Source organism: Bactrocera oleae, chromosome 2, assembly GCF_042242935.1.
Source record: "Bactrocera oleae isolate idBacOlea1 chromosome 2, idBacOlea1, whole genome shotgun sequence".
Classification (NCBI taxonomy): domain Eukaryota; kingdom Metazoa; phylum Arthropoda; class Insecta; order Diptera; family Tephritidae; genus Bactrocera; species Bactrocera oleae.
The window spans coordinates 79737451-79760653 of NC_091536.1; the positions used below are offsets into that span (position 1 = coordinate 79737451).

General features: G+C 32.4%; 5 protein-coding genes and 2 long non-coding RNA genes across 15 annotated transcripts in view; 4 read left to right on the plus strand and 3 right to left on the minus strand.

Moving 5' to 3' along the window:
* The window catches only part of twin (CCR4-NOT transcription complex subunit 6-like twin), a 38747-nt gene extending 29529 nt beyond the window's left edge, over positions 1 to 9218 (plus strand). For all 8 annotated transcript variants that reach the window (XM_014231300.3, XM_036370530.2, XM_070105797.1 and 5 more), the window contains 3 exons: positions 5784 to 5852; positions 5983 to 6295; positions 6467 to 9218. In XM_014231300.3, the coding sequence (XP_014086775.1) occupies positions 5784 to 5852; positions 5983 to 6295; positions 6467 to 7244 (1160 nt within the window). In that variant the 3' untranslated portion in view covers positions 7245 to 9218. The remainder of the gene's footprint in view (positions 1 to 5783; positions 5853 to 5982; positions 6296 to 6466) is intronic.
* LOC138855789 (uncharacterized) lies at positions 1663 to 8784 on the minus strand. The gene is made up of 2 exons (XR_011394887.1): positions 8699 to 8784; positions 1663 to 2184 (listed from the first exon to the last, which is right to left on the minus strand). It is a non-coding gene; the product is annotated as an uncharacterized lncRNA (long non-coding RNA).
* On the plus strand, positions 2428 to 3002 carry LOC118682604 (uncharacterized). The gene is made up of 2 exons (XR_004978424.2): positions 2428 to 2613; positions 2674 to 3002. It is a non-coding gene; the product is annotated as an uncharacterized lncRNA (long non-coding RNA).
* A 1939-nt stretch (positions 9219 to 11157) lies between the features above and the next one.
* LOC106615225 (NFX1-type zinc finger-containing protein 1) lies at positions 11158 to 15279 on the minus strand. The gene is made up of 8 exons (XM_014231362.3): positions 14923 to 15279; positions 14280 to 14863; positions 13757 to 14218; positions 13534 to 13701; positions 12766 to 13444; positions 12327 to 12688; positions 11635 to 11778; positions 11158 to 11566 (listed from the first exon to the last, which is right to left on the minus strand). Exons 1-8 carry the CDS (start codon positions 15056 to 15058, stop codon positions 11264 to 11266), a joined length of 2838 nt encoding a protein of 945 aa, XP_014086837.2. The 5' UTR covers positions 15059 to 15279; the 3' UTR covers positions 11158 to 11263.
* A 760-nt stretch (positions 15280 to 16039) lies between these two features.
* nac (GDP-fucose transporter nac) lies at positions 16040 to 17699 on the plus strand. Of its 2 annotated transcripts, XM_036371153.2 has the most exons (5): positions 16040 to 16120; positions 16259 to 16413; positions 16475 to 16679; positions 16734 to 17252; positions 17330 to 17699. In XM_036371153.2, exons 2-5 carry the CDS (start codon positions 16337 to 16339, stop codon positions 17537 to 17539), a joined length of 1011 nt encoding a protein of 336 aa, XP_036227046.2. In that variant the 5' UTR covers positions 16040 to 16120; positions 16259 to 16336; the 3' UTR covers positions 17540 to 17699. The 2 variants fall into 2 exon arrangements, with proteins under 2 accessions (XP_036227046.2, XP_036227041.2); XM_036371148.2 differs by lacking the exon at positions 16040 to 16120 and having other exon boundaries at positions 16128 to 16413.
* Positions 17700 to 17938: 239 nt separating this feature from the next.
* On the minus strand, positions 17939 to 19307 carry mRpL1 (mitochondrial ribosomal protein L1). Its single transcript, XM_014231336.3, has 3 exons — positions 19017 to 19307; positions 18648 to 18957; positions 17939 to 18590 (listed from the first exon to the last, which is right to left on the minus strand). The coding sequence occupies exons 1-3, from the start codon at positions 19205 to 19207 to the stop codon at positions 18015 to 18017; spliced, it is 1077 nt and encodes a 358-aa protein (XP_014086811.1). The 5' UTR covers positions 19208 to 19307; the 3' UTR covers positions 17939 to 18014.
* A 501-nt stretch (positions 19308 to 19808) lies between these two features.
* On the plus strand, positions 19809 to 21439 carry aay (phosphoserine phosphatase). Its single transcript, XM_014231339.3, has one exon. It carries the CDS (start codon positions 20204 to 20206, stop codon positions 21071 to 21073), a length of 870 nt encoding a protein of 289 aa, XP_014086814.1. The 5' UTR covers positions 19809 to 20203; the 3' UTR covers positions 21074 to 21439.
* Positions 21440 to 23203: the final 1764 nt, after the last annotated feature.

The window sequence follows — 23203 nt, forward strand, 5'->3', positions numbered from 1 at the left end:
ATTTAATATTTGGGGTCTATGAAGAAAACGTAAACCAAAGTCTTCATCAGATTTTTGTGCCAAAAATGCACCGTCATTTGAAAAATACGCCCATCAATAACGTGTGTAGCTTCATAATAATATCTCAATTTTTACTGAAGTTATCGCTTGCACGGATGGACGGACAGACAGACACCCGGATTTCAATTCGTCTCGTCAGCCTATTCAATTAAGTAATGTGATCAAAGGACTAGTCAAATATTTGATTTTTGACCAAATGGCGGCTTCCAAAAAAAGTCGGTTTATGTTTGAAAATTACATTATCTTATTCCTTCTATCATTACCGACAAATCTATCTAAGATGATTACACTAAGTTAAATTTTTTTTGCAAATACGCTCATATCTCTGAAACTACTACTATATATAATATTTGCCAAAGATGCATTCGGTATATGCAAATAAATAAGCCTTTTTTTATTAAAAACAAAAGTAACTTAAATGAATAAGTATCGAACTTTTAACCTCCTCTTTGAAGTTTTGTGTGTGGAAAAAGCCACTTAGAAACTTTTTTTTTTGGCGCTAAGTACAAAGCTAGCTGGGAAACTAAGGTGCAAGTGTGATTTGTCAATATCGTGACGATCGAGTTACTCTACTATTTGCTTTGTTTTGTTGTTGTCTTTCCAATATTTGAATACGTGGCGCTTCTGTTGAGTGATTGGGTAAATTTTAAAATCATATATATTTATGTGCGTATATATATCCGAAAAATCCATTTATATATTAACCTAAATTTTATAATACCATCAAGATTGATGACATTTGGCTCATCCAAAATGTAGTGACTCCATGTTTCTAATTTATTGGAGATCTTTCCACTATCTAAAGAATACAGACGGACACACGGCTAAATCGATTCAGCTAGTCACACTGCCATACACATATACATATACATATATAATATTATAGGATCTCTGACGTTTGATTCTGGGAGTTGCAAACTTCGTGGCAAACTTATTACATCCTGTTCAGGGTATAAAAATTGAGAAAAAGAATTCGAATCTAAAGCAAAGACTAAGAAACAACCATTTATCTTATGCTGAAATATTTAAGAGAATCATTGGGCGGTCTTAAGTTTCATTTTTATTTTCTTTACGGGTTTGACTCTTTTTTTTCTTTTGTTGTGTTTATTTGTTCCAAGATGACGCCACGCAACAGTGCGTTTCTGTTTACAATTGACTCCTCGTGTGTCTGTTTACTTGGTGCCGGGCAACGGGGAGAACTTTCACTTTTTACGATTTTATGATTCGGTTAATTTTAGCTCCCTCTTTGTTACCTTTGTTGTCGGTCTTTTTTGCATTCACAATCTTTGCCTTTGTTATTGTATTTGGTGTTTGGGTTTTATTTAATCTATACTGTTGCCAGTAACTTTTTATTGGCCAGTTGTAACGGATTTAGCGGCTGATTTTTGCTTTTGCTTTTTGTCTTTGTTTCTTTGGTAGAGTTAGTAAGCTATGGCTCTGACTTAAGCTGGAGCTCAATTATGTTTTTATAAAAAAAATTTAATGACTTTTAAATAACCCTGAAAATTGATGTAATTAAATTTTAGTTTTACATGCTTATAAAAAATGTTATATGCATACATACTTACATACCTTCATCGATTTCGCAAAACAGACAGTGAGTTTTGTGGTTGTTACGAAACATTCAATTCAATCAAATTTTTATTTTAATCATGTAATGAAAGTTGGTAATAGCTTAATATTTTTGGCTTTTCGAGTGATGCTACCATTACTGATAAATAAAGGTTATATGATTTTGTTGAATTTTTATATTCACATAGAAAGGAAGAGATTGTCTACAATGTGTTATATCCCATCAATATCTTTGGGTTAATTTTAAACCAATGATAATAGTTAACAAGTGTCAAAAAATTATTATTCTTGAGATTTTGTGGTGTTTAGCAACTACATTGTATTTTTTAAATTTAATTCCAATCCCTTCTTTTGAGACTTCAATATGTATAAAAGCAAACATGTACCATTACAAAACTATTAAGATTTCTTTTTACACGTAAAAAACGCAAAATAAACAATATTTACTACTTCCAAATATTTCTGTGTCTTGTTTCCGCTTCCTCAATTCGGGACTTTCAATAACCGCTTTCCTCGCGTAAATTATGTGCAATACAACTTCATCAACCGCAACTGCAACAATAACGACAACAAAACAATTAAGACAAGCCATTTGAAGTAATTTAGTAAATAAATAAAGCTGAATTAATTAAATAAATAATGTTTGGCGCTATCAATTTGTTGCTCACATTTACTACTAAAATTTATTTAATAGACCGCAGACTCTTCCACTTTGAAGAATTAATATTGATGGCAATATTGGCAACTGACAATTTCGCAAGCAAACTACCAAACAGCTGTTTGAAGTATTTTTCAAAGTGTAAACATTTTAACTGTCAAGTTAGTTAATCGATTTATTTTTAATAAATTGTTTCTGGTTGTACAATTTAGGTACTAGTTGAATTTATCAGATAAACTATGAAATCGCTGGACGGGTAGAAAAATAATTCCTTTCAAGTTCTTATAAGTAAAACAATATGACATAATATGTCGGGTTTCCAGGTATTTGAACATATTGCCTGTATTTTTATGGTAATAATGATGGCTTTTTATTAATCGAAGGCAATTATGGTGTAGTCCATGTAATGAGTACGTGCTGACTGCATTTAAAGATGATTGTGTGCAGACTGCGCTCCACACAGATCTTTTCTGCCCGACTAACAGTGGACGCACCTACGGAAATAATTTCAGAATTTTCTTGGAATATGGAGAATATTGGAAGAGTCGTCGAAAATTTAAAATTGCCTGCGTAGCTTAGTTTTATACTCTCGCAACATGTTGCTACAAAGTATAAGAGTTTTGTTCATATAACGGTTGTTTGTATCACCTAAACTAATCGAAATACAAACAGTACTCAACTCTGGTTGCCCAGAGCTCGTTTATTTACAGAATTTGTTGTGTTATACAATACATATCTATATCTTATTCCTATTCTGCTGTACATAACGGCATTATATACACATACCTTAATCATAAATGTTTTCAACGTCGTAACATAATTATTTCTTATCTTTTCATTACTTTAAGATCATTTGTGATCTTTTACAGTAAACAGTGCAATATTTGTATTGCATACAATAAATACAACAATCTCTATTCAATATACCAGAAATTAACATTAATTTCACCATTGCCACGCCCACAAAATTTCATTAGACGAAATCCTATAAAGTGTCATAACTAAGTATTAAATTAAGATACAAAACTGTAATTTGGTGCCGGAGATCGCAGTAGCCCGGGACACCTGTGGGTTAAAAATTTTATAAAATTAATTTAATAGTGGCCGTGACTGCGCCCTCTAAGTGGTTTAATGTACATATCTTCCAAATCGCTAAAGCTAAAAAAAACTACACTTGCTGAGAAAAAATCTTTTTAGCACCTCTTCATACAATGTGAAAACCAGTAAAATCAGATAATAATCACGCCCACTCCCATATAACGGTTATGTTGAAAACCACTAAATTGCGATAACATACTAAATAAATGCATTACAAGTAGGCAAGGGCTTCTTTGAAATAGTTGTAAAAATTTAACGTGTCACCGTCCACTTATCGGTGAAATCCTATACCTCAGGAACTTGGTGTGCGAGGTCATTCAAACATTCATACTATACACTATGAAAATGGGTGAAATCGCCTACTTAGCATATAAAAAACTTTTAAATTCCATCTGATTATTTCACTTAATCGTATCAAATCAAATCTCAATGAAGTTATCAGAATAAAACTTAGCACAAATAGTGTCCTCAAGGTATTTAATTCTACGCCCAAAAATTGTCTTAATCGGACTATAACTAACCAAAAATAGATAAAATCGGGTCTAATCCTCTAGTCCCCATATATCTAATATAAATACAAGTATATTCGAACTTCCGGTTAACTTTATATCTGTCAATACGAAAAAAATTTTGATGAAATTCGGAAAGAATATCTTTCTAATACCAGTGTATCCTTTTGTCTAAAATGAATGAAATTGGGTCAATACTTCCCCTACTTTAATATAATATAAACTTTTGCAACACCTGAGAGTATTTCCCCGCCTTTGATCTTGTAAAATTGCGATGTTCGGTTATAATAGCCCTTACTTACTGGTTTATCTTAGATCTCTTGGTGAGTCGTATGTCGACCTAAATGAATCAGGGCTTTAATAGCAAAATACTATAGCAATTTTATTTTGGAAAAAGCTGACAAAATCGGTTACTATAATTAGTAGGACTTCATAAAGTGTAAAGCGTATATCAAATCCACAGTTATTAAATTGTACGCACGTTTATAATATGAATATAATTTTTCACTACCGTTGGTATTTGTTTGATTATTCTTGTTGTTAATTACACGGAAGTAATTTGTGGGTCACTTTCACCGTCGCGCTTGCAATTGCTTATTGACTACCACCAACGTCATAATACCAACAAACATACAACATACAGCTAATCATACACCCATAACAACAAACAAAATAATAAATCCAGTGCAATCTAAGATGTTTGTTGTGGCGTTTACGACGCCAACGGTTTAGTTAATTCCCTCGACGATTTCGTGCAAATCGCGCCGAGAATGGCAAATGAAATAGCGTAGATTTGTTAATTCATACCAATGTATACAATCGCATATACTCATTATACATTCAATGGGCAAAGCGTTGCGTGCCTAGTGGAAGTAACGCGAATCCACGTAGGTATCACCTTTCCAATTCCGGGCTACCTAATTATATCAAAGAAAGTGAAATGTGCAATTATCAATTATTTTCATATCTAATAAGCTTTGTAGCAAGTGGTCGCCTAATATTCATACATATTAGAACCTGTAGGTGTATTTTTTTCTCACACTTGTACGGTAATTCCCTTTTTGGAAGACAGATTAGTTGTATTTTACAAATCAAAGTGGAATATAATCCGGTATTTGGGATTAAACATATTTTTGTTAGTTTTTAATCCCGTATTTGGGATTACAAAATAAAATAAAAAATGTATTTCAAATTTTAATTCAATAATTTTTTTTAATGCATTGCTTACAACCCTGGATATAATACATGAAAGGACGGTTGTTACTTTACATTTTTATTCTTAATCCTAACTACGTTTATTATTATAGAAGGGGCTGCCCTAAATTCCTTGGTTTCTGCAAAACCAATATTTTATATTAGTACTGTTATTATGATACGAATATGAACACAATTTCGCTTTTTCACCGAAGTATCGAAATCGCTTCAAAACGTATATTGAAAATATTTGGGCTTATTCTTTTCTCACGATCTTAAAGGGGATCAAAAGGAAAAAAAACATCATACAATAGGCAAACAAACACATTTCATATTCTAAAAAAATTATCACGTAGTTTATTCAACTCCCAGTCCAGACCTTCGTCATATCGATGGTCATATGTCAGGCTTGTATCCCGATATAAACGACAACATTTCTTTATTTTTAAATCAAAAGAGTCTCTATATTTGGAGTTGTTCAAAGAAAATTGTAGAATGACTTTCCGTAAAAAAATATAATATAAAATTCGGGAATAGTTTTAGTATATATTGTAGCAATCTTCTACATAATCTCAAAACATTGACTGTGGGCTGACCTATATAGGCACATTCATATTGTATATACATGCATATACGCACATTATTTTTGCATATAACGTGAAATAAAATGTTATTAATAATTTTTATTTTAGTTTCAGTAACCCCTCCGCCCCAACGTCCATGGATACCATTAGCCAAACCGAACAAATCGAGGCCAGCATGTAAGTTTCCTCTTTGGTATATTTCATAGCTCATGTCACATAACTTTTGTCCTCATAAACAAAAATATGTACTTATGTCCAAAGATACAATACATGTAGCAAATTAATATTTTATGTTTATTTGTTGTAGGCATCTTTACAGTTATGTGTTATAATGTTTTATGCGACAAATATGCTACACGACAGATGTACGGATACTGTCCATCATGGGCCCTGAGTTGGGAGTACAGAAAAAAGGCGATACTTGACGAAATCCGTCATTATTCGGCGGATATAATTAGTCTGCAAGAAATCGAAACAGAGCAGTTTTATAATTTCTTTCTGCCCGAGCTAAAGGCCGATGGTTATGAGGGTATTTTCTCGCCTAAATCCCGTGCCAAGACTATGTCGGAGATGGAACGTAAATTTGTGGACGGCTGCGCTATTTTCTTTAGAGCTGCAAAGTGAGTGCATATAAACATAAAATATCTGTAGAGCAGGGTCCTCATCAGTAGAACCTGTTAAAATTGGTACTCATAAAATCCTCATAAAAGTTAATTTCTTTATAATAAATTTATTTATGAATCATCCTATATTGATCCATTGATTTCTCTCGACTCATTAACCTCTTACAGATTCACATTGATTAAGGAACATTTGATCGAATTCAATCAATTGGCAATGGCTAACGCTGAGGGCTCGGACAATATGTTAAACCGTGTAATGCCAAAAGACAATATCGGTTTGGCAGCATTGCTAAAAGTCAAGGAGAATGCCTGGGATCCGATGACCGAGGTGACACAAATTTCCCAGCCCTTACTTGTTTGCACTGCACACATTCATTGGGATCCCGAATTCTGCGATGTCAAACTCATCCAAACGATGATGCTGAGCAATGAGCTTAAGACTATAATCGACGAGGCGAGCCACAGCTTTAGGCCCGGTCATAAGAATGACTCTAATAGCGTACAACTATTGTTGTGCGGTGATTTTAATTCCTTACCCGATTCCGGTGTTATCGAATTTCTCGGCAAGGGACGTGTAGCAATGGACCATCAGGATTTCAAGGACATGGGCTATAAATTATGCCTGCAACGCTTACTCTCGAATGACACCAGCGAGTTTACGCATTCCTTCAAGTTGGCCTCCGCCTACAGTGAAGACATAATGCCGCACACAAACTACACGTTCGACTTTAAGGGCATCATTGATTATATATTCTATACGAAAACAGGTATGGTGCCGCTCGGTTTGTTGGGTCCCATTTCGAATGAATGGTTGCGCGAAAATAAAGTTGTTGGCTGTCCGCATCCACATATACCCTCGGATCATTTTCCATTGTTGGTCGAATTGGAACTGATGCATACAGCGGGACAACAAGCCCCGCCTAATGGACTGATTAATCGACGGTAGCAATAAAAAGTTGATAGCCAAATCAGACAACAACAAACATAACTGTAATGTAGCTGTTGTAGGAGTAGCAGGACAGTTTAGCGTCTGCTAATCGCCGCATAAAGACCACAAACAAACAAACAAAATATACAAACAATACAACATAAATAAGTAGATAAAAATAACAACAACAAAAAACATAAAGCCACAAATCGTCATACATACACATAAATAGTGACCGAAATGGCAGTAGTTCATACACATGCATACTTTCACATACATACATACAAAATAAATACACCACTCATTCACCATGTCAAAACAACAACAACATTGTACTAAATATACATCATTAAGTTCAACAACAACAACCACTAAGAAAGTGTTAAAGGGCCATTAACAACAAGGAGAATATCAACATCATGTATGGACCATATACGTATAAAACCACAAAATACACACCAGCAAAATTTGCATACATTTTAAGTTTGTAAAGCTTTTAAATATGTAGTTCTATAATGTTCCTCACATTTACCGCTACTCTTATTATCCCCAACGGAGTATTGCTATGTCTTTCCACATCCTCCAACCACCGACTGATATATATCATTTCGCATCTTCCATTTTCTCAATTGCAGCAATGCATGTAAGTTCAATAAATGTATGTATGTGTGTGTTATAGGCGCAGACTCAAAATAAGCTGGCTAGAACTTTGGATACTTCTCCGATTGACGTTACTTTATTTAGTAGTTCGACAAACTAAACGCATTTTATGACCATTGGATGTGCGCACTTCATTATAATTTGTCAATTATTGTTTTCTTTCTGATCTTTCTTACAATTATCATCGTCGTTCAATTGAGTAAAAAGTTTTCAGATGATTGCCATATTTCGATATAATGGAAATTTAAAGCGCAGTGATTTATTTCCTTGTTGAATAATTGAAATCTCTTGTGTTACAATACTTTTAATTAAATTTTATCGGATATTTAAAGAAAAGATCCTTCTTTTTGTAATATTTTGCTTTAAAGTGTTATTTTATATAGCTATGCTTTTCGTGGGTACAATAAGCTTATTATTCCTCTCTCTTCCAGCTGTCTGCCAGGTTGAAAAAGTTTGGCTGTTTATAACACACATTTTGAACTTCATACACTTTTCCTTTATTAGTCCGTCCTACCAATCTACCGTGAAATTTTGAAATTCGCTCTCAAAAAAAAAAAAATTATTTATATACTCAAACGAAATTGGTTTGGAACATTAATACAACATGATATATTTAATTGAATTCTAGGTATGAGAGTTGATTTTCAAAATTTCACCTTGTATGTTACATTGTCCCCTCTCTGTTACTGCCTCACGGTTTTAATTTAAAAAACTTGACTTATGATCGATCCTCTTCATCGTTTATGCAAAAACATAATTTTTAAATTAGCCTAATTTTAAGCTTTGCAATAGAATTTCATAAGTTTACTTACCATTAAAGTTACTTTCTTTTTTTTTTTTTTTTAGAAATATGTATGTATGTAAAATTGCTTTATTTTGTAATAAGAATTTACTGTATATCTTTACTTTTTAATGTAACCTAATTTAAGAGTAAAGGTCCCCATTTGCTACGCAACACTATTTATGTAACACAGAGTATCCCAACTAATGTAAAAGCAAACACATCGGTGAAAAGCGCATGCAACGCCTCTCCAAAAGCTCCCTAGTTCAGTTTCTTCTTCGTATGCTTGCAGTGGAATTTTCAATTTTTCCATTTAGCATTCTTTTGATTGCGAATCTGTAACTACATAATAATATTTTGATTTCAACTTTTAAAGTTAAAAAAAATTAATTGTATTACCTAAAAAAAAAGATGAAAGTCTTTTGTAATAGTAAGCAACCCAACAACACGCAACAATTCTAACAAAAACTTACATATGTATGTACATGCAAACGGTAAGGAAAATAATGAAAATAAAATAAACAACCAATGATACCAGATTAAACACAAAAGGTATTTTTGCATTTGAAAATTAAAATTGTGAATTAATAAACCGCAATAACACCAATAATATAAATCAACTTATCGAGAATGCTTGCAAAGCGTACATATGTACATGCATACGAGTATACACATATGCAACAATAAAATATTGGTTTTATACACGGAATGCAAAACACATACAAATAAAAGTGCTAAGAAATTTTTATGAAAATAGAAAACATGTAAAACAACTAAGAAACCAATTAAAACAACAAAGAAGTAATATAACAAAACATATTCGCCGAAAAGTATACATACATAATGTATTTTTATATAGACAAACATGTAATGTAACTGGTATGATGAACATGATTATGAGTGGTTGATTGAAAATGAAAAACACAAAAATTAAAAATAAATAAATAAATGCTAGAAAAAAATAATAAAAATTTAACGATTTAGTTGGACAATTAAATGTAAAGAAATTAATAAATGCGCATTTATCAAATAAGCCACATCTAGACAACGTCAATCAAAAGCATTGTTTAACTCCCATTATTTACATCAGTATGATACCACTGGTTAGCCCTATTTATAGCTTTTGCATCTACTACAAGTAGGAACTCAGTATTTCACATTTTTCAACGAATATCATTGGAGCTCCGATTTGAATGTATTCGAAAATTGAATATTTTTTGCGGAACACATAACACAATTAATTTATTGTATTATGCCGTATTTCGGATAAAAATTTAACACTATAGACAATTAAAATTTCCTTAAGTTGTTTTAACTAAAGGTAAAGTAAAATACCTTTTCAATTGAATTTCTTACGACTATAGCAGCTTACCGCCGAGCGAAAATTTTGCGTTATTACCTTCGATCGACAAGGTATTTTCAAATATTTAAAAAATATGTAGAAATTGACGCATATATAAATAAACATCAAGAAATCAGTACAAAATTCATAAAGCAAACAATGAAATGACATCAAAATAAATTGAACTAATTATTGTTATTTTAATAGTGTAAAATACTCACCAAAACGTCTACTGGAACAACAATCCGCTAGAGGTGATTCGAATTTTAAAAATTCATTTAAATATAAACGCAATGTTGTAATTAAGCCTTCAAAATAATAAAAATCGGTGATTCCAATCGATTACACACGTTTTCTATGTATGGATACAGTGATAATTTCGAAAAATAATTTTCAAAAGCTTGTAAGGACAGTTTAGTTTTTAAATATGGTATTCATTTTTAAATATCCAAAAAGGCAACCCAAAAATTGATAAGAGCAAAATGTGTGAGATTGAATGTGTGTAAATTATATAAAAGGGAACAGCCAGAGCGCAGGCGCAGTAAAGAACAGTTGGTGCAATAGGGACTAAGCTTTTGCCAAATAATCTGCAATCAGCTTAAATTCTTTGTCATAAATCGTTAAAAAAAATAACAATTTCTCATATAAAAAACTTTAAATATGGTAAATATATGTTCATTAAAATATGGAATATCGAATATATATGTTCATCATAATATGAATTATGAATTAAATTAATTGCACTCTTAATTATATGTTAATGCGACTCCTTATTGCACAAACTGTTGACGACATCCATATATTTTACACACAGTCAGCTACGAAATATATACATGCATATGGAGTGCAGCTTTTCTTTAAAATTTAATTAAACTTATTGCATACACATAAATATATTCATAAAGTTATAACTGCGAGAACATTATCTCATCGTATCAATTACTTAATGCATACATACATACATAAAAGCAAAACAACGGAACTAAAAGGGAAAGCCAACATAATTTCAGTAAAATTTTATCATTGTAGTGTAGCTTAAAAGTGGTTATAGAAGAAGCATAAATAAATGATAACAAGAAAATTAATATAAATAAAAAAAGAACTTACATAAATAAAACAAAAATAAAATAAATAAATAAAGTCACAAGTCGAAATGTCAAATATTTGTTTTTTATTTTATAACATTAATGCGTGCAAGCACGAAATGATGAACAGTGCAAAATTAAACGTTTTTAACTTAAACAATCGCTATTTTTATGGTTGTTCTGTATTCATTATCGGAAACGCATTGCCAATTGCGTCCTGTGTCTTTAATTTCTGTTCGATGGACTGCCACAACTCACTGCAGCTTGCTAGGAATGGCAGATTTCCAATGATATACAGACCGTATTTGGCACGTGAAAGAGCCACACAAATACGATTCTTCTCTTTGAGAAATCCAATTTGTCCTTTGGAATTGCTTCGCACCAACGACAGAAGTACTATGTTAGCCTCTAATCCCTGGAAGCTATCCACAGTAGAAATATTCAACTTGATACTTCCAAAGGAATTAAGTGCCTGTAATACCAATGCGATTACATACATATGTACTTTATTGCTATTTTCTGAATTAAAATTAAGCTCACCTTGGATTTCAAGCGTTCCACTTGCTTTGCATAAGGGCTTAGAATGACAATATCATTGGCTGTATAAGAAGCCTTTTCTATTAAAAATTTCGCCAATTCTAAGATTCTCTTCACCTCATACAGATTATAGATTGAACAATCATCCTGAAAGTAAAACAAACGTTTTAAAACGACATTTATAGAAACTAAATTGGTATTCCTCATTTTGAAAGGACTATGATAACGACATAGAAACAGTCTATCTTTGTCGTAGTAATTGGAAGCGCGATTATTAAAAATGATTATGGAAATATGAATATGAATAATAACTGGAAAAAAATCTTTCGTATGCCAAAGATTTAAGAAAGGGGTTAAAGTTTATTAAATTTCGATATGTTTTGAAACGTAATTTCGAAAAAACTCAATGCGCCTTCATGTCGCGACGGAAACGGTTGGCATACATTAAATAATATTCCTAAAATTGTATTTTTATATGTATGAAGGAGTTTATCAGTTATGTATGTATATATTTAAGGTATGGAGTCTTTACTACTTTTCTTAATTTTAATTTAAATTTTCGATAACTTTTCTTTGGCGTTACGATATACTTCAAGAATATGAATATAAAAATGAAGCGAAGACAACTTGGAAACAACAAGTAAAAGGACACTGACAACGAGAATAGGGCCGATTATGTTATGTAAGTGTCTTACCTCCGAGTAAAATTCAGTATCATTGTGTGTATAAAAATATAGATCTTTCTGCATGTTTCGAACTTTTGGATAACTATTTACTATATCATTGTTATTTAGCTCAGTGTAGAAGGTGGAATGAATTAGATCCGCAATACAAGGGCGCATACGATATTGCACGTTGAGCGTATACCCTTTCAATGTGCTAACGAAGAGCCTTTCGAATAACGATATATTTAGTTGAGATGTACAGCTATGGCGATAGTTTGAAGTGTAAGGCTTTAACTGCAGGTGATCACCAATCATGATGACATGTTCGGTATATGGCGTTAAGCAAGCCAGGACGTGTGATTCCAAAATTTCCGAAGCTTCCTCGAAAATCACTACAAATATTCAAGCAAATAAAAAAAACTTAGCATGCATCATTTCACTAAATAGTGTATATAGGAAGCATCGTTACCGATTTTACTTTGTAGCAGACGAAATAGGAAATTATTTCTAGCAGCGAAAGTTGAAGTCATTGCTATGATATCAGCTTTTCGTGATGCATAAAATTGAAACATTATGCGTATTGTTTTTAATTTTTCAGATACATCGCTTACAGCTAGCTGTGCTGCTAACAAATCCTGGTAGGATTCTTCACTGCCATCGAAATTCGTATGCATTTTTTGCAAGATTTGAAACTTGGACTTGAATTCTTCATTTACAGTGTAGTAGAGACGCTTGAGACGGGGATTTACCTCTTCTTTTTGGGTGGATTCGAACTGTACATTAAATTTTGAAATTTCGGGCAGGCGCGTTTGGCTACCGAATCGTAAAATGTTACTGGTATAGGAGGAAAGCTTCAATAAGAACTTGTCCAACGAATCGTTCGTGTAAGTAATTAGCACGATGGGTGTTTTAACGTTCGCAATAAGAGTACGCACCAAATGTACCGCAAGATGGGTTTTACCAGTTCCTGGTGGACCCTGTATTAGACAAAATTCGTGTGTTAACGCTTCACAATATGCATTCCACTGTGAATTATTTAGTGGAAGACTTTTTGGCTTGATTGACTTCGTTGCGTTCAATGTAAATAGTTCTCCATCATAAGAATACGATTTGATTGTTTTTAGGTATCGAGGTGGAGATACATTGCTCTGCAAAGGTAAATAAAATTAAACATAAAATAAATTTTATATATAATATTTACAGCCATGGTCTAGTTAAAACAATAAATCAACATTACCTCACCATCAATAATATATTGCTTCATAGGCAACTTATCCTCGCCATAGGTATTCAAATAAGTATATACGTTGTTATAAGGTTCGTAGAAGGCTGGTGTTTCGAACATCAGCAAAGGTCGGTCATAAACAGTTCCAATATTATATTGCTGCACAATTTCCACACCTATCTGTATTAACGGGAAATTTATTAGAACCCTATGACAGAATTTCAAATTTACTTACGTATCCCAAACGTAGTAGTTTTTCCTCGGTGTAAGTAACCGTTGCCAAGATGAGATTTTCAAAGCTGCTATTTGTTGTCAACAAAAGTAAGGAGCCAGATTTAAGACTGGATAGTTTTATCGTAGTTTTACCCAACAATTTCACTTTATTGTCCTCCCTTGAGCGCTGTTTGCCGAACACATCAACGAAAAGCATTTCATGGCGTTTAGCAATGATGAAATCTGCATTAAGAACAATGCAAACGTCCTTAAATATCTCTGGCCCATATGGTACTGCTCCGTATTTTTTTAATTTGCATACATAATCTCGTAGAGGAATCAAAAAATCTTCACGAATAATGCGTTTCTGCTTTGCAATATACTCTGACACTTCCAATTTTTCAGTAACTTTTAAAGTGTTAATGATTTGATTGTAGTCTTCCCCGTTGATTTCTTCAAAGAGTTCATTAAGTGTGGGATACATCTGAAAGAGTTTATATATCGATTATATTATATGAACTATTGTTGGATAGTAATTAAATTACGTTAGTCTTTTCGTATAGCTGATTACATTTTTCTTTTAACACTCTATCCAGTTCAATTTTTAGCTGCTGGCACAGTTGTCGTTGAACCATGTCTGGATTATCGCTATCTTCAATGAGTTTCTTTATATGCTCTATTACATGCGATATTTTTGTTGATATTAGTTGGCATTTATGCAAACGAACTATTAGGAATCGCATTGCATTTAGGATCTCGTCTACTTCTTCAGAATTATTCCATACCGCCTTAAATTTTTTTCGAAAAAGTTTATCACTTAAAACACGTAACTGTTCTAAAAATATGTCCTTATTCACAAAATGCTGTAGAAGCTCTTTTTGAAATCCAGGAAGCTCTAGTTCACATAATTTAGACCAAATACGCAAGTATAAAATAACTCGCTCCAGTCCATCACTATTCGAAATTTGATCAACAAAAAAATTATTTTCGTTTGTTTTAATAAATAGGAAGGCGTCCAATGGTTCCAGATTAATTGCTTTACGCATATCTGATGTGGACATCTTTTTTTTAACAGCTCCTTTGCAAAGGTGTGATGCAGCTTCCAATAGTTTTTGCTGAAGGTATTCGTCTGTAATTTTATTTAAAAAGCCATAATTAATATATATGTTATATACTGCATTTCCATACCTGTTTCTGATGGGCCATGTATATATTCTATATTAGTTTGTGTATGCTCATTATTAACCTTGCATTGCAAGCTCTGCAAAATCTCTTCTTCATCTTTATTGAACCAATCTTGGTCATCGGATTCTATATCAGGCATTTCTACACCCACAATTATTGCTTTCCTTTAAAGATCAACAATAGACATAGATAAAATGATCCGAAACTCCTCTCTTTCGAGAGAGCTCATGAACTTTCAGTGCTGCCAAGAAAAACCACGAGTTCATGAGCTACTGAACAGATGACAACCAAAACACTAAGAATCCCGCAGAAATAAATTGCGAAATCAATGGGTAATTATCCATTCCAGAGATATACGTTCTCTGCTTTTAGATGGATGAAAACATCCGAAACTCTTTGATTTGAGATATATATATATTTTTTATAACATTTGACAGTGGTGCCATTAAGAAAAGAAATAAGTTTTGAGATTTTTAAATGTATTTCTTGGATATTTTTCGGTTTCAAATTTACAGAAAAATATACATAATTAAAATAAGTTTAACAAGCTAGATATCCTATATGACTTCTAAATATAAGTACATGTATTTTTTAATCACAAAAGATTTTCAAAATTAACGTTTAAAACTTAATTTAACAAAATATTTTAATATTTAAAAACAAACAAGTTTTAAATAACCTAAACATGATCCCTATTTCTTTTTTATATACTCAATAAACAAATATCTTTTGATAATTTATTCGGAAGTCAAAGTTTACATAACATTTGCTGGGAATTCTAACCAAAATAAGTATAGACGTTGGCAATTCGTACTGTTAAGCAAAACAATACTGTGCGACAAAATACCGCTCTTTTTTAAAAACAAAACTTTATTAAATCTCTTAAAATAAAGATTCCAAATATACGTAAAAGTCAACAAATAATCTGATCTCACAGATTACCCACTGATTTCGCAATTTATTTCTGCGGGATTCTTAGTGGTAGCACTGAAAGTTCATGAGCTCTCTCAGAAGGCAAAGAGAGGAGTTTCTGATCATTTTATCTATGCCTAATACTTATCGAATCTTTGATAAAAAGTCGAATGTTCGTAATCAAAATCGATTAATACATGTTTACATTTATTTAATCTGATATTTAAAAAATATGTATAATTAAAAACTGAAAATATTAATAAGTGCAATGCACTAAGTGCATTACCTGGTAAAGTTTCCCTGTCAATAATAGAGTAGTTGAAATTTTATCTCTGGTTGAAATATAGTTGTCACCTGAAATAATAGACAAGTATATTAAAAGATACTAACAAATTTGTACAGCTGTTTTTGTCTTTATCAATTATAGTTGGGCTCATTTAAAACAATGTGTTTTTAATCGTAAATATAATTCATATAAGTTAAGTAAACCGCACAAATCGCCACAATGTATACAAGTATGTCGGAGCACAACCGATTAGTGAATAAATACCTTTTGGTGTTTTTTGTAGTAGCTTTATATTGGTAAGAAAACAAAATGTAAATCTTAAATGGCTTGAATTTTCGCTTATTAATGTGATTGCAGGACAGTATCAATATGTACAGTGTTTATGAATAAATTACTACTAAGCAGTGATACTGTAAATTTAGACGCGCCTCTCTTTGTTTGTTGGTTCCAATGCCTTGTTTCCGCTGGTTTATGTGCACTTTTGAGTGCTCTTGGCCGGCGTTATCCAAATGTCATTACATTCCCAGAAGGTAATCCATTTGATGTGGATGTATTTCGTAAGGTAATATCAAAATTGATTGTTAATTCGTATATTACTTTAAAATTTGTCTATTAGATTTTGCCGTTATCCATTTTGTTTACTTTAATGGTCGCAACAAATAATTTGTGCCTTAAATATGTGGGAGTAGCTTTTTATTATGTTGGCCGATCATTGACAACTGTATTTAATGTCGTACTAACATATATACTGTTGCGACAAAAAACCAGCTTCAAGGCAACAATGTGCTGTGTTTTTGTTGTTTTCGGTTTCTTATTGGGAGTTGACCAGGAAAGCTTAACGGCACAGTTCTCTCTACGCGGCACAATCTATGGCGTTATGGGTTCGTTTATACTGGCCTGGTATTCCATTCAGACCAAAAAGGCATTAGTCCACGTTAATCAGCAAGTTCTTCTACTAAGCTACTACAATAATGTCTACTCCAGTGTCTTTTTCTTGCCTTTAATCCTCATTAATGGAGAAATGAGCGCAATTCTCAACTATGAACACATATTTGCTCCTTGGTTTATTGGTGCTATGGTTCTTGGAGGCTTATGCGGTTTCGCAATTGGATTTGTTACAGTTTTGCAAATTAAGGTAATAAAAATGCAATGCAGTATACAAATTTTTGGTAATTTTAGTTTATTAATATCATATTTATGCAACTAATGTAGGTAACAGCACCGTTGACTCACAACATTTCTGGAACGGCAAAGGCCTGCGCTCAGACTGTTATAGCGACACAATGGTATAATGATGCAAAGTCAGCATTGTGGTGGGCATCAAATGTTATTGTTTTATTTGCTAGTGCCGCTTATACACGTGTGAAACAATTGGAAATGCAACGTCAGCACGAACGGGATAGCGTGGCACAAAAGGCGTAAGAAAAACTTTTCGAACTGCCTTTCTATTTTTAAGGGAAAAGTTATAATTATTCTGTGTAGACATTACATAACTAATAAGCTTATGTTCAAGTTCATATTCGTTTACATTTTTCTCCATGACGATAATTATTTAATAAACATATGTAGCAAGTTTCAATAAGATGTCTCAATTTATACTAGATTTATCGCCTGCACAAAACAAAGAACAAACAGGTGAAGCTAATAAAAGAGTTATAAAAAGCAGGAGAACATTATTATAAAATCTTATTCTTTCATAAACGGTTACTTGAAACAACAACAACAATAACCACTTTCCGTCCTTCTGACATTACCTTTGAGTCTACACAATCGGAACAGACATGAATATATGTATAATTGGCTAAGGACTCAACACGTTAGTTTCTTTCAGTCAACCTTTATTTATAACACTCAATAATACATATTACTTGTCAATTAACAAACTTTAAATACAACATTATTGAGCAGCAAAAGCTTGTTGTTTTTCACTAGATTCTTCCGCCCGCTCCCCGACTTCGTTGGGTTTCGCAGAAGCTTTATTAGCTGTTTTTACGTAAAACTCTGGTATATATTGATAAGCATCTATTTTAAGTCGTTCACTACTCGGTGGACTCTTAAGTAGTACACGTTTTACAAATCGTTCACCTTCACGGTTAGGGCGTACTGAATTAACATCCTGCAGTAAGGAACATAAATTTTCTTCTAATTTTTGACTATCCATATCTAATGTTCCCACGTTTGTTGAAATCAATCCAAAATCTTGTTGATGCTCATCCTTGGTGGCTGTATAGCTAATGCCATTTGAAAAGCGTTCAATCATTTCCCCTAAATTTGTACCTAGAGTCTCGCTTCGTGGATTTGGAAACTTACGCTTCATCAGTCCTCGCAGAGCCACCAGCTCTGGCAAAATATTGGGATGTGCTATTACAAATTGATAATCGGTTAGCAATAGCTCTCCATTGGTTATGTCCTTTATCAACTCAATACCACCTACAAGTGTAGCACCTGCTTCTCGCGCTTCACTGATCTCATCCTTTAATTAAAAAAATAATATGTAATTTTAATTATATAATTTTTGATTTTAACATACATTTCCTTTCGTGAAAACGAGAATTTTTCGCTCCTCACCGTGCTCGAATTTATGTGGTATCATAGCCATGCGCTGAAAGTTGTCAACGAATCGGTTTTTCTTTTCTGCTCGCATATCCAATTCAATATCTACGTTGAGTGGAGCATTGGGAACATTGTACATAGAAGGATGATGCGTTTCACGGTGACACTGTATAGCCTCAGCAACCGTGTATACCGGCCAACGATAGTATTTGAGAACATAAACATTGTCTTGAGGTAATTGCTTCCAAGAATCGTCAATGTGTAAATTTTCACGTTGCAAGTTAATTCTGAAAGAAATTAATAATTATAATATTTATCTAATATTTCCTCTTTATTGTGATATTACTTCTTATCCCTTTGATTATGTGGTATGAATCCCACTTTCTTTACTTCAACTTTAACTTTCTTCTTTCGAGCCTTCTCTCGAGTACCCTTACGGGCAGCTTCACACAAAGCTGATGTATGAAGTCTCCTAAATGCGTCAACACTTTGCTGTCGAACGAACACAGTTCTCATAGAATAAATAAAAGAAAGCATTTTATTTTATAAAAAAAAAGAGTTATTTTATAACAATTTCAAGACCGACAGTTATTTAATAATAGAGGAGGAAGAAAATAAAATGTGTTCGTCACACAGGGTGATTCAATAATGCTATGAATAAAAACACAAATCAGCTGATCATCAGTGAGCCCATAATATTTGTGTAAGCCCACTATTGGTAAGTTCCATGATGACCACTATGGATCGCAAAATCGCAAAATTTGGTTTAAATTTGAATTATTTAAACTACTGAATATGTAATTTCTATCTTAAGCTATAACCTTGAACATAAACAAAAAATACTAAATTTAATGTAAATACAATTTGTATGATGAATTACAGTTTATACTGTAAGTTGACCATAACAAAAGGTCAAAATTTAAAATATCTTTTAAAGTTGTCGTTATAATGGCTTTCATATTGATTTAAATATTGTTGATCTCATATAAGTCCTATAATAATTTTATAAAATTAAGGTACAAATCGGTTGAACTGCAACACTGCTTATCATCTGTTTGGATTAGTGACAACAATCATTGGAAATTTCCATTGGGACACAAAATGGAATATTTACTTGTATATATGGGAAAATTTGCGCATTGCTTTCATTTAAGAACTGCGCAAAGAGCAAATATAAATTTACTTGTTAGCGTGTTTTCCTGCAATCAACATATCTTTCTAAATTTGTATTTGTTTGGTTAATTAATTACATTATATTTGTATGCAGTCAACCAGCATCATAAAAATAAACCCTTTAACAAAGTTGCTCTGAGTTACAAAAATAGGATTAATAAATTGTGGCGTGATTAAAATTTTTGAAGTAAAAAAGCCAATCGCTATTGAATACGCATCATCATCATATTATCACTTAATCCATTAAAGAAAAAAAGTCATCGTCGAAAGGCTACAAGTAAACAAAACAATAGCAGCACCAGCAACTGAAGCTACTTTTTTCTGTTCTGATTGACGTAACTGGCATAATTTGAGTAAACAATGAATCGAATGACTATGGGTTCGGTTCGCGTGGCAAGAAGCGGGAATCTCTTAAATGATACATTTACAGCAGCTATTCAATCTACTGCTTCAACATCAAATTCAGACTTTACGTATACAGATAATGGTCAATTAAATTCCTCCGGAAAAGCATCATTAATAAATAGAACTATGGTGTCAGCTCCTAACAGCGACGCTTTAAAGTCAAGTAAAAATCCCGAAGAAGCCTCTAAAATTGTAAAAAAATCTGATGTAATCTGTTTCGATGTTGATTCAACTTTAATCTGTGAAGAAGGGATCGATGAGCTGGCAGATTTTTGCGGTAAGGGTTCGGAGGTAGCACGCGTCACAAAAGAAGCCATGGGTGGCGCAATGTCTTTCCAAGATGCCTTAAATATAAGATTAAATATTATTCGACCAAGCCAAAAGCAGATCAATGAGTTTCTCCAACAACGTCCTTGTACATTAACTAAAAATATTAGAGCTTTTATAGAAAAACTAAAATCGGAAAGGAAGGAAATTTATCTAATTTCGGGCGGATTTCATTGTTTGATCGATCCCATTGCCGATGAACTGGGAATACCCCGAAATCATATATTTGCAAATAAACTACTTTTTTATTTTAATGGTGACTATGCAAGTTTTGATACTTCACAACCGACTTCAAAAAGTGGCGGCAAGGCTGAAGCAGTTTCGATTATTAAATGCTACCATCCCAACACTAATATTACAATGATTGGTGATGGTGCGACGGACTTAGAGGCATCGCCTCCTGCAAACAATGTTATTGGTTTTGGTGGAAATGTGCTGCGTAATGAAGTCTATCAGCGGTCCCAGTATTACATTATGGATTTTGCCCAATTAATGTGATAAAATTTTACAGGGAAGCAGATTACACATTATTGGGTGTTTCTACATCAATGTATTTTCAGAATTTATAAGTTACTTTAAGATAATCAGTAGTAATATATTTTAAATTAACCATGAATTATACCTGAATTTCGAACATTTAGAAACATTATATAAATACCAACAAGCATGCCGAATTATTCTTTGTAGTAAAGATAAAATATTACAAATTATATTTTGTTAACAAATAGTGGTAAATTGAGGTTATGAAAATGTAAATAAATGTTGATTGTACAAATAGTTATTTAGAATTCCCCTTGTGGTTGTTAAAATCACATTTATATAAACATAAATAAAGTTATGGCAATGGTTAAATAAATACAAAAACCACAAGTGTGTTATTCAGTTAAACTTCTAAATTGTCTTAAAATAGCAATCTGGTGCTAAGTCGGGTATACATGATTAGATTTTCTCTCCAATATTTTCTACTTCATTGAAATATTAAAGAATTTATAATTAACTGATTATAATGCTTCGTTATATTTTCAAAGGGATTCGAACCAGAGAACCACTGTGAACGTGAACGAACACATCGCAGCCATACACACATGGTAACAAATTGGGTGTAATAATCTGATATCAGTTTGTCAGGTTGTGTATTTCATCAATATTTGTTTATAAATGGAGCGGGAAAATGTGTGGTAGTAAATTGGATGAAAGGCATAATAGCAAATTGTTGTCGCTAAGTAATGCTTAGTATTTGTTTTGTTTTGACTATACAATGTTATCTGTTAAAAGAAAGCAAAATCACATATTACAATCAATATTTAATCAACAGTATATTGTATGTATTTTGTATAAATTCATACTTGTGTACAATGTACAAACATTATTAAATATTGTCTGGTTTGAACTGGAAGTCTATTGATTGCTTTTTCTGTGATTATTTTATATTGAAGTCGTAAGGTCTTACCGGAATGGCGAACCGGTTTCAGTCGGTTTGCAAATGTTAGAGCACGGCTTTCTAAAGTGAAACTGGAGCATGCATATTACTGATAATATTGTAACTCATAAAATGATATGAGCGATGACATAACTATAGTATATAGGACAGTGGCGTATATTTATGTATAAGTACCTCTGTATGTTTTGGTGAATATTTCTAGTGAATAAGTTATTTTTTTTTTTTGATTTTGGTAAAATTTAGAACACTGCCCAGTTAGATTCAACTTAAAAGGTAGGATAGTTAATATCTCAATACTATTAAAAGTAAAACAAAATCATTAATAAAAAATATATTTTCAAACATGCATGTTTTCAGAAATTAAAATAAAAAAAAAATAATAAAAATAAAACTTTCAGTAAAATACCAAATGGTATATTCATTATTTTTTCCATTGACAAATATTTGTATGATTTATTTTCAAAATTAAACCAATCCCTTGGATTCTTATACTGACAATTATGTTTTCACTTTTAGTCGTAAATAATATTTTCACTGTATTGAATGGTTTATTAAATAATGTATACCCAGGGCCGTAGCGAGAAAACCCGGACTCGGTGGTATATAGGTTGAAGGTTTCCTGATCAATTGTTTGTATATTTTTTGTTGATGTTACATGTGCTCCAGTACATATGTGTAAGATAACTCGGGTAAATCATCCTGAATAAACATTGATGTTAATCTTAAAAAATTTAATTTTTCAATTTATGATGACCGCTGAGAAGCACAATTTTAAATTAATACATTACAAGCAAGTATTCTTATGAAATATAGTAATTCATAATGAGGACAATTGTAGTGAATTGTTGGAAAAAAATTGCAAAAAATTGTTGTAAAGCACTGGGCTCTCCTGAGAATTCCGGACCCCGATCTTCCCCTCTCTCCTGTACTCTTTATACCATAGCCACAGCATAGCGCGGCCGGATCTTCTAGTACTTTAGAATGTTTAACATGAATATATTAAAGTCTTTACCCTCAAGTGATTGATTTGAACATAACATTAGTCGTTGAAAAAAACAATGATTCGCGAAATTATGAAAAAGTACTAGGTTGCTAGTTTTGATATTGAAGACAATAATTTGACATGTTTACAATAATAAGCGTTTCTAACAAGACAGCAATCTCACACATCCGACTATTACAAAAAT

What these genes read in the sequence shown, in the direction of transcription:
- LOC106615225 (XM_014231362.3), bottom strand. Translation starts at nt 15,058, where the DNA reads ATGCCTGATATAGAATCCGATGACCAAGATTGGTTCAATAAAGATGAA. An exon ending in AATATATTATTGATGGTGAG is followed by an intron (nt 13,445 to 13,533) that starts GTAATGTTGATT and finishes TTACCTTTGCAG; the next exon opens with AGCAATGTATCTCCACCTCG. An exon ending in ATACTGAATTTTACTCGGAG is followed by an intron (nt 11,779 to 12,326) that starts GTAAGACACTTA and finishes TTTTACTTTCAG; the next exon opens with GATGATTGTTCAATCTATAA.
- nac (XM_036371153.2), top strand. Translation starts at nt 16,337, where the DNA reads ATGTATACAAGTATGTCGGAGCACAACCGATTAGTGAATAAATACCTT. An exon ending in ATGTGGATGTATTTCGTAAG is followed by an intron (nt 16,680 to 16,733) that starts GTAATATCAAAA and finishes TTTGTCTATTAG; the next exon opens with ATTTTGCCGTTATCCATTTT. An exon ending in TTACAGTTTTGCAAATTAAG is followed by an intron (nt 17,253 to 17,329) that starts GTAATAAAAATG and finishes CAACTAATGTAG; the next exon opens with GTAACAGCACCGTTGACTCA.
- mRpL1 (XM_014231336.3), bottom strand. Translation starts at nt 19,207, where the DNA reads ATGCTTTCTTTTATTTATTCTATGAGAACTGTGTTCGTTCGACAGCAA. An exon ending in CATAATCAAAGGGATAAGAA is followed by an intron (nt 18,958 to 19,016) that starts GTAATATCACAA and finishes AATTTCTTTCAG; the next exon opens with AATTAACTTGCAACGTGAAA. An exon ending in TCGTTTTCACGAAAGGAAAT is followed by an intron (nt 18,591 to 18,647) that starts GTATGTTAAAAT and finishes TTTTAATTAAAG; the next exon opens with GATGAGATCAGTGAAGCGCG.
- aay (XM_014231339.3), top strand. Translation starts at nt 20,204, where the DNA reads ATGAATCGAATGACTATGGGTTCGGTTCGCGTGGCAAGAAGCGGGAAT.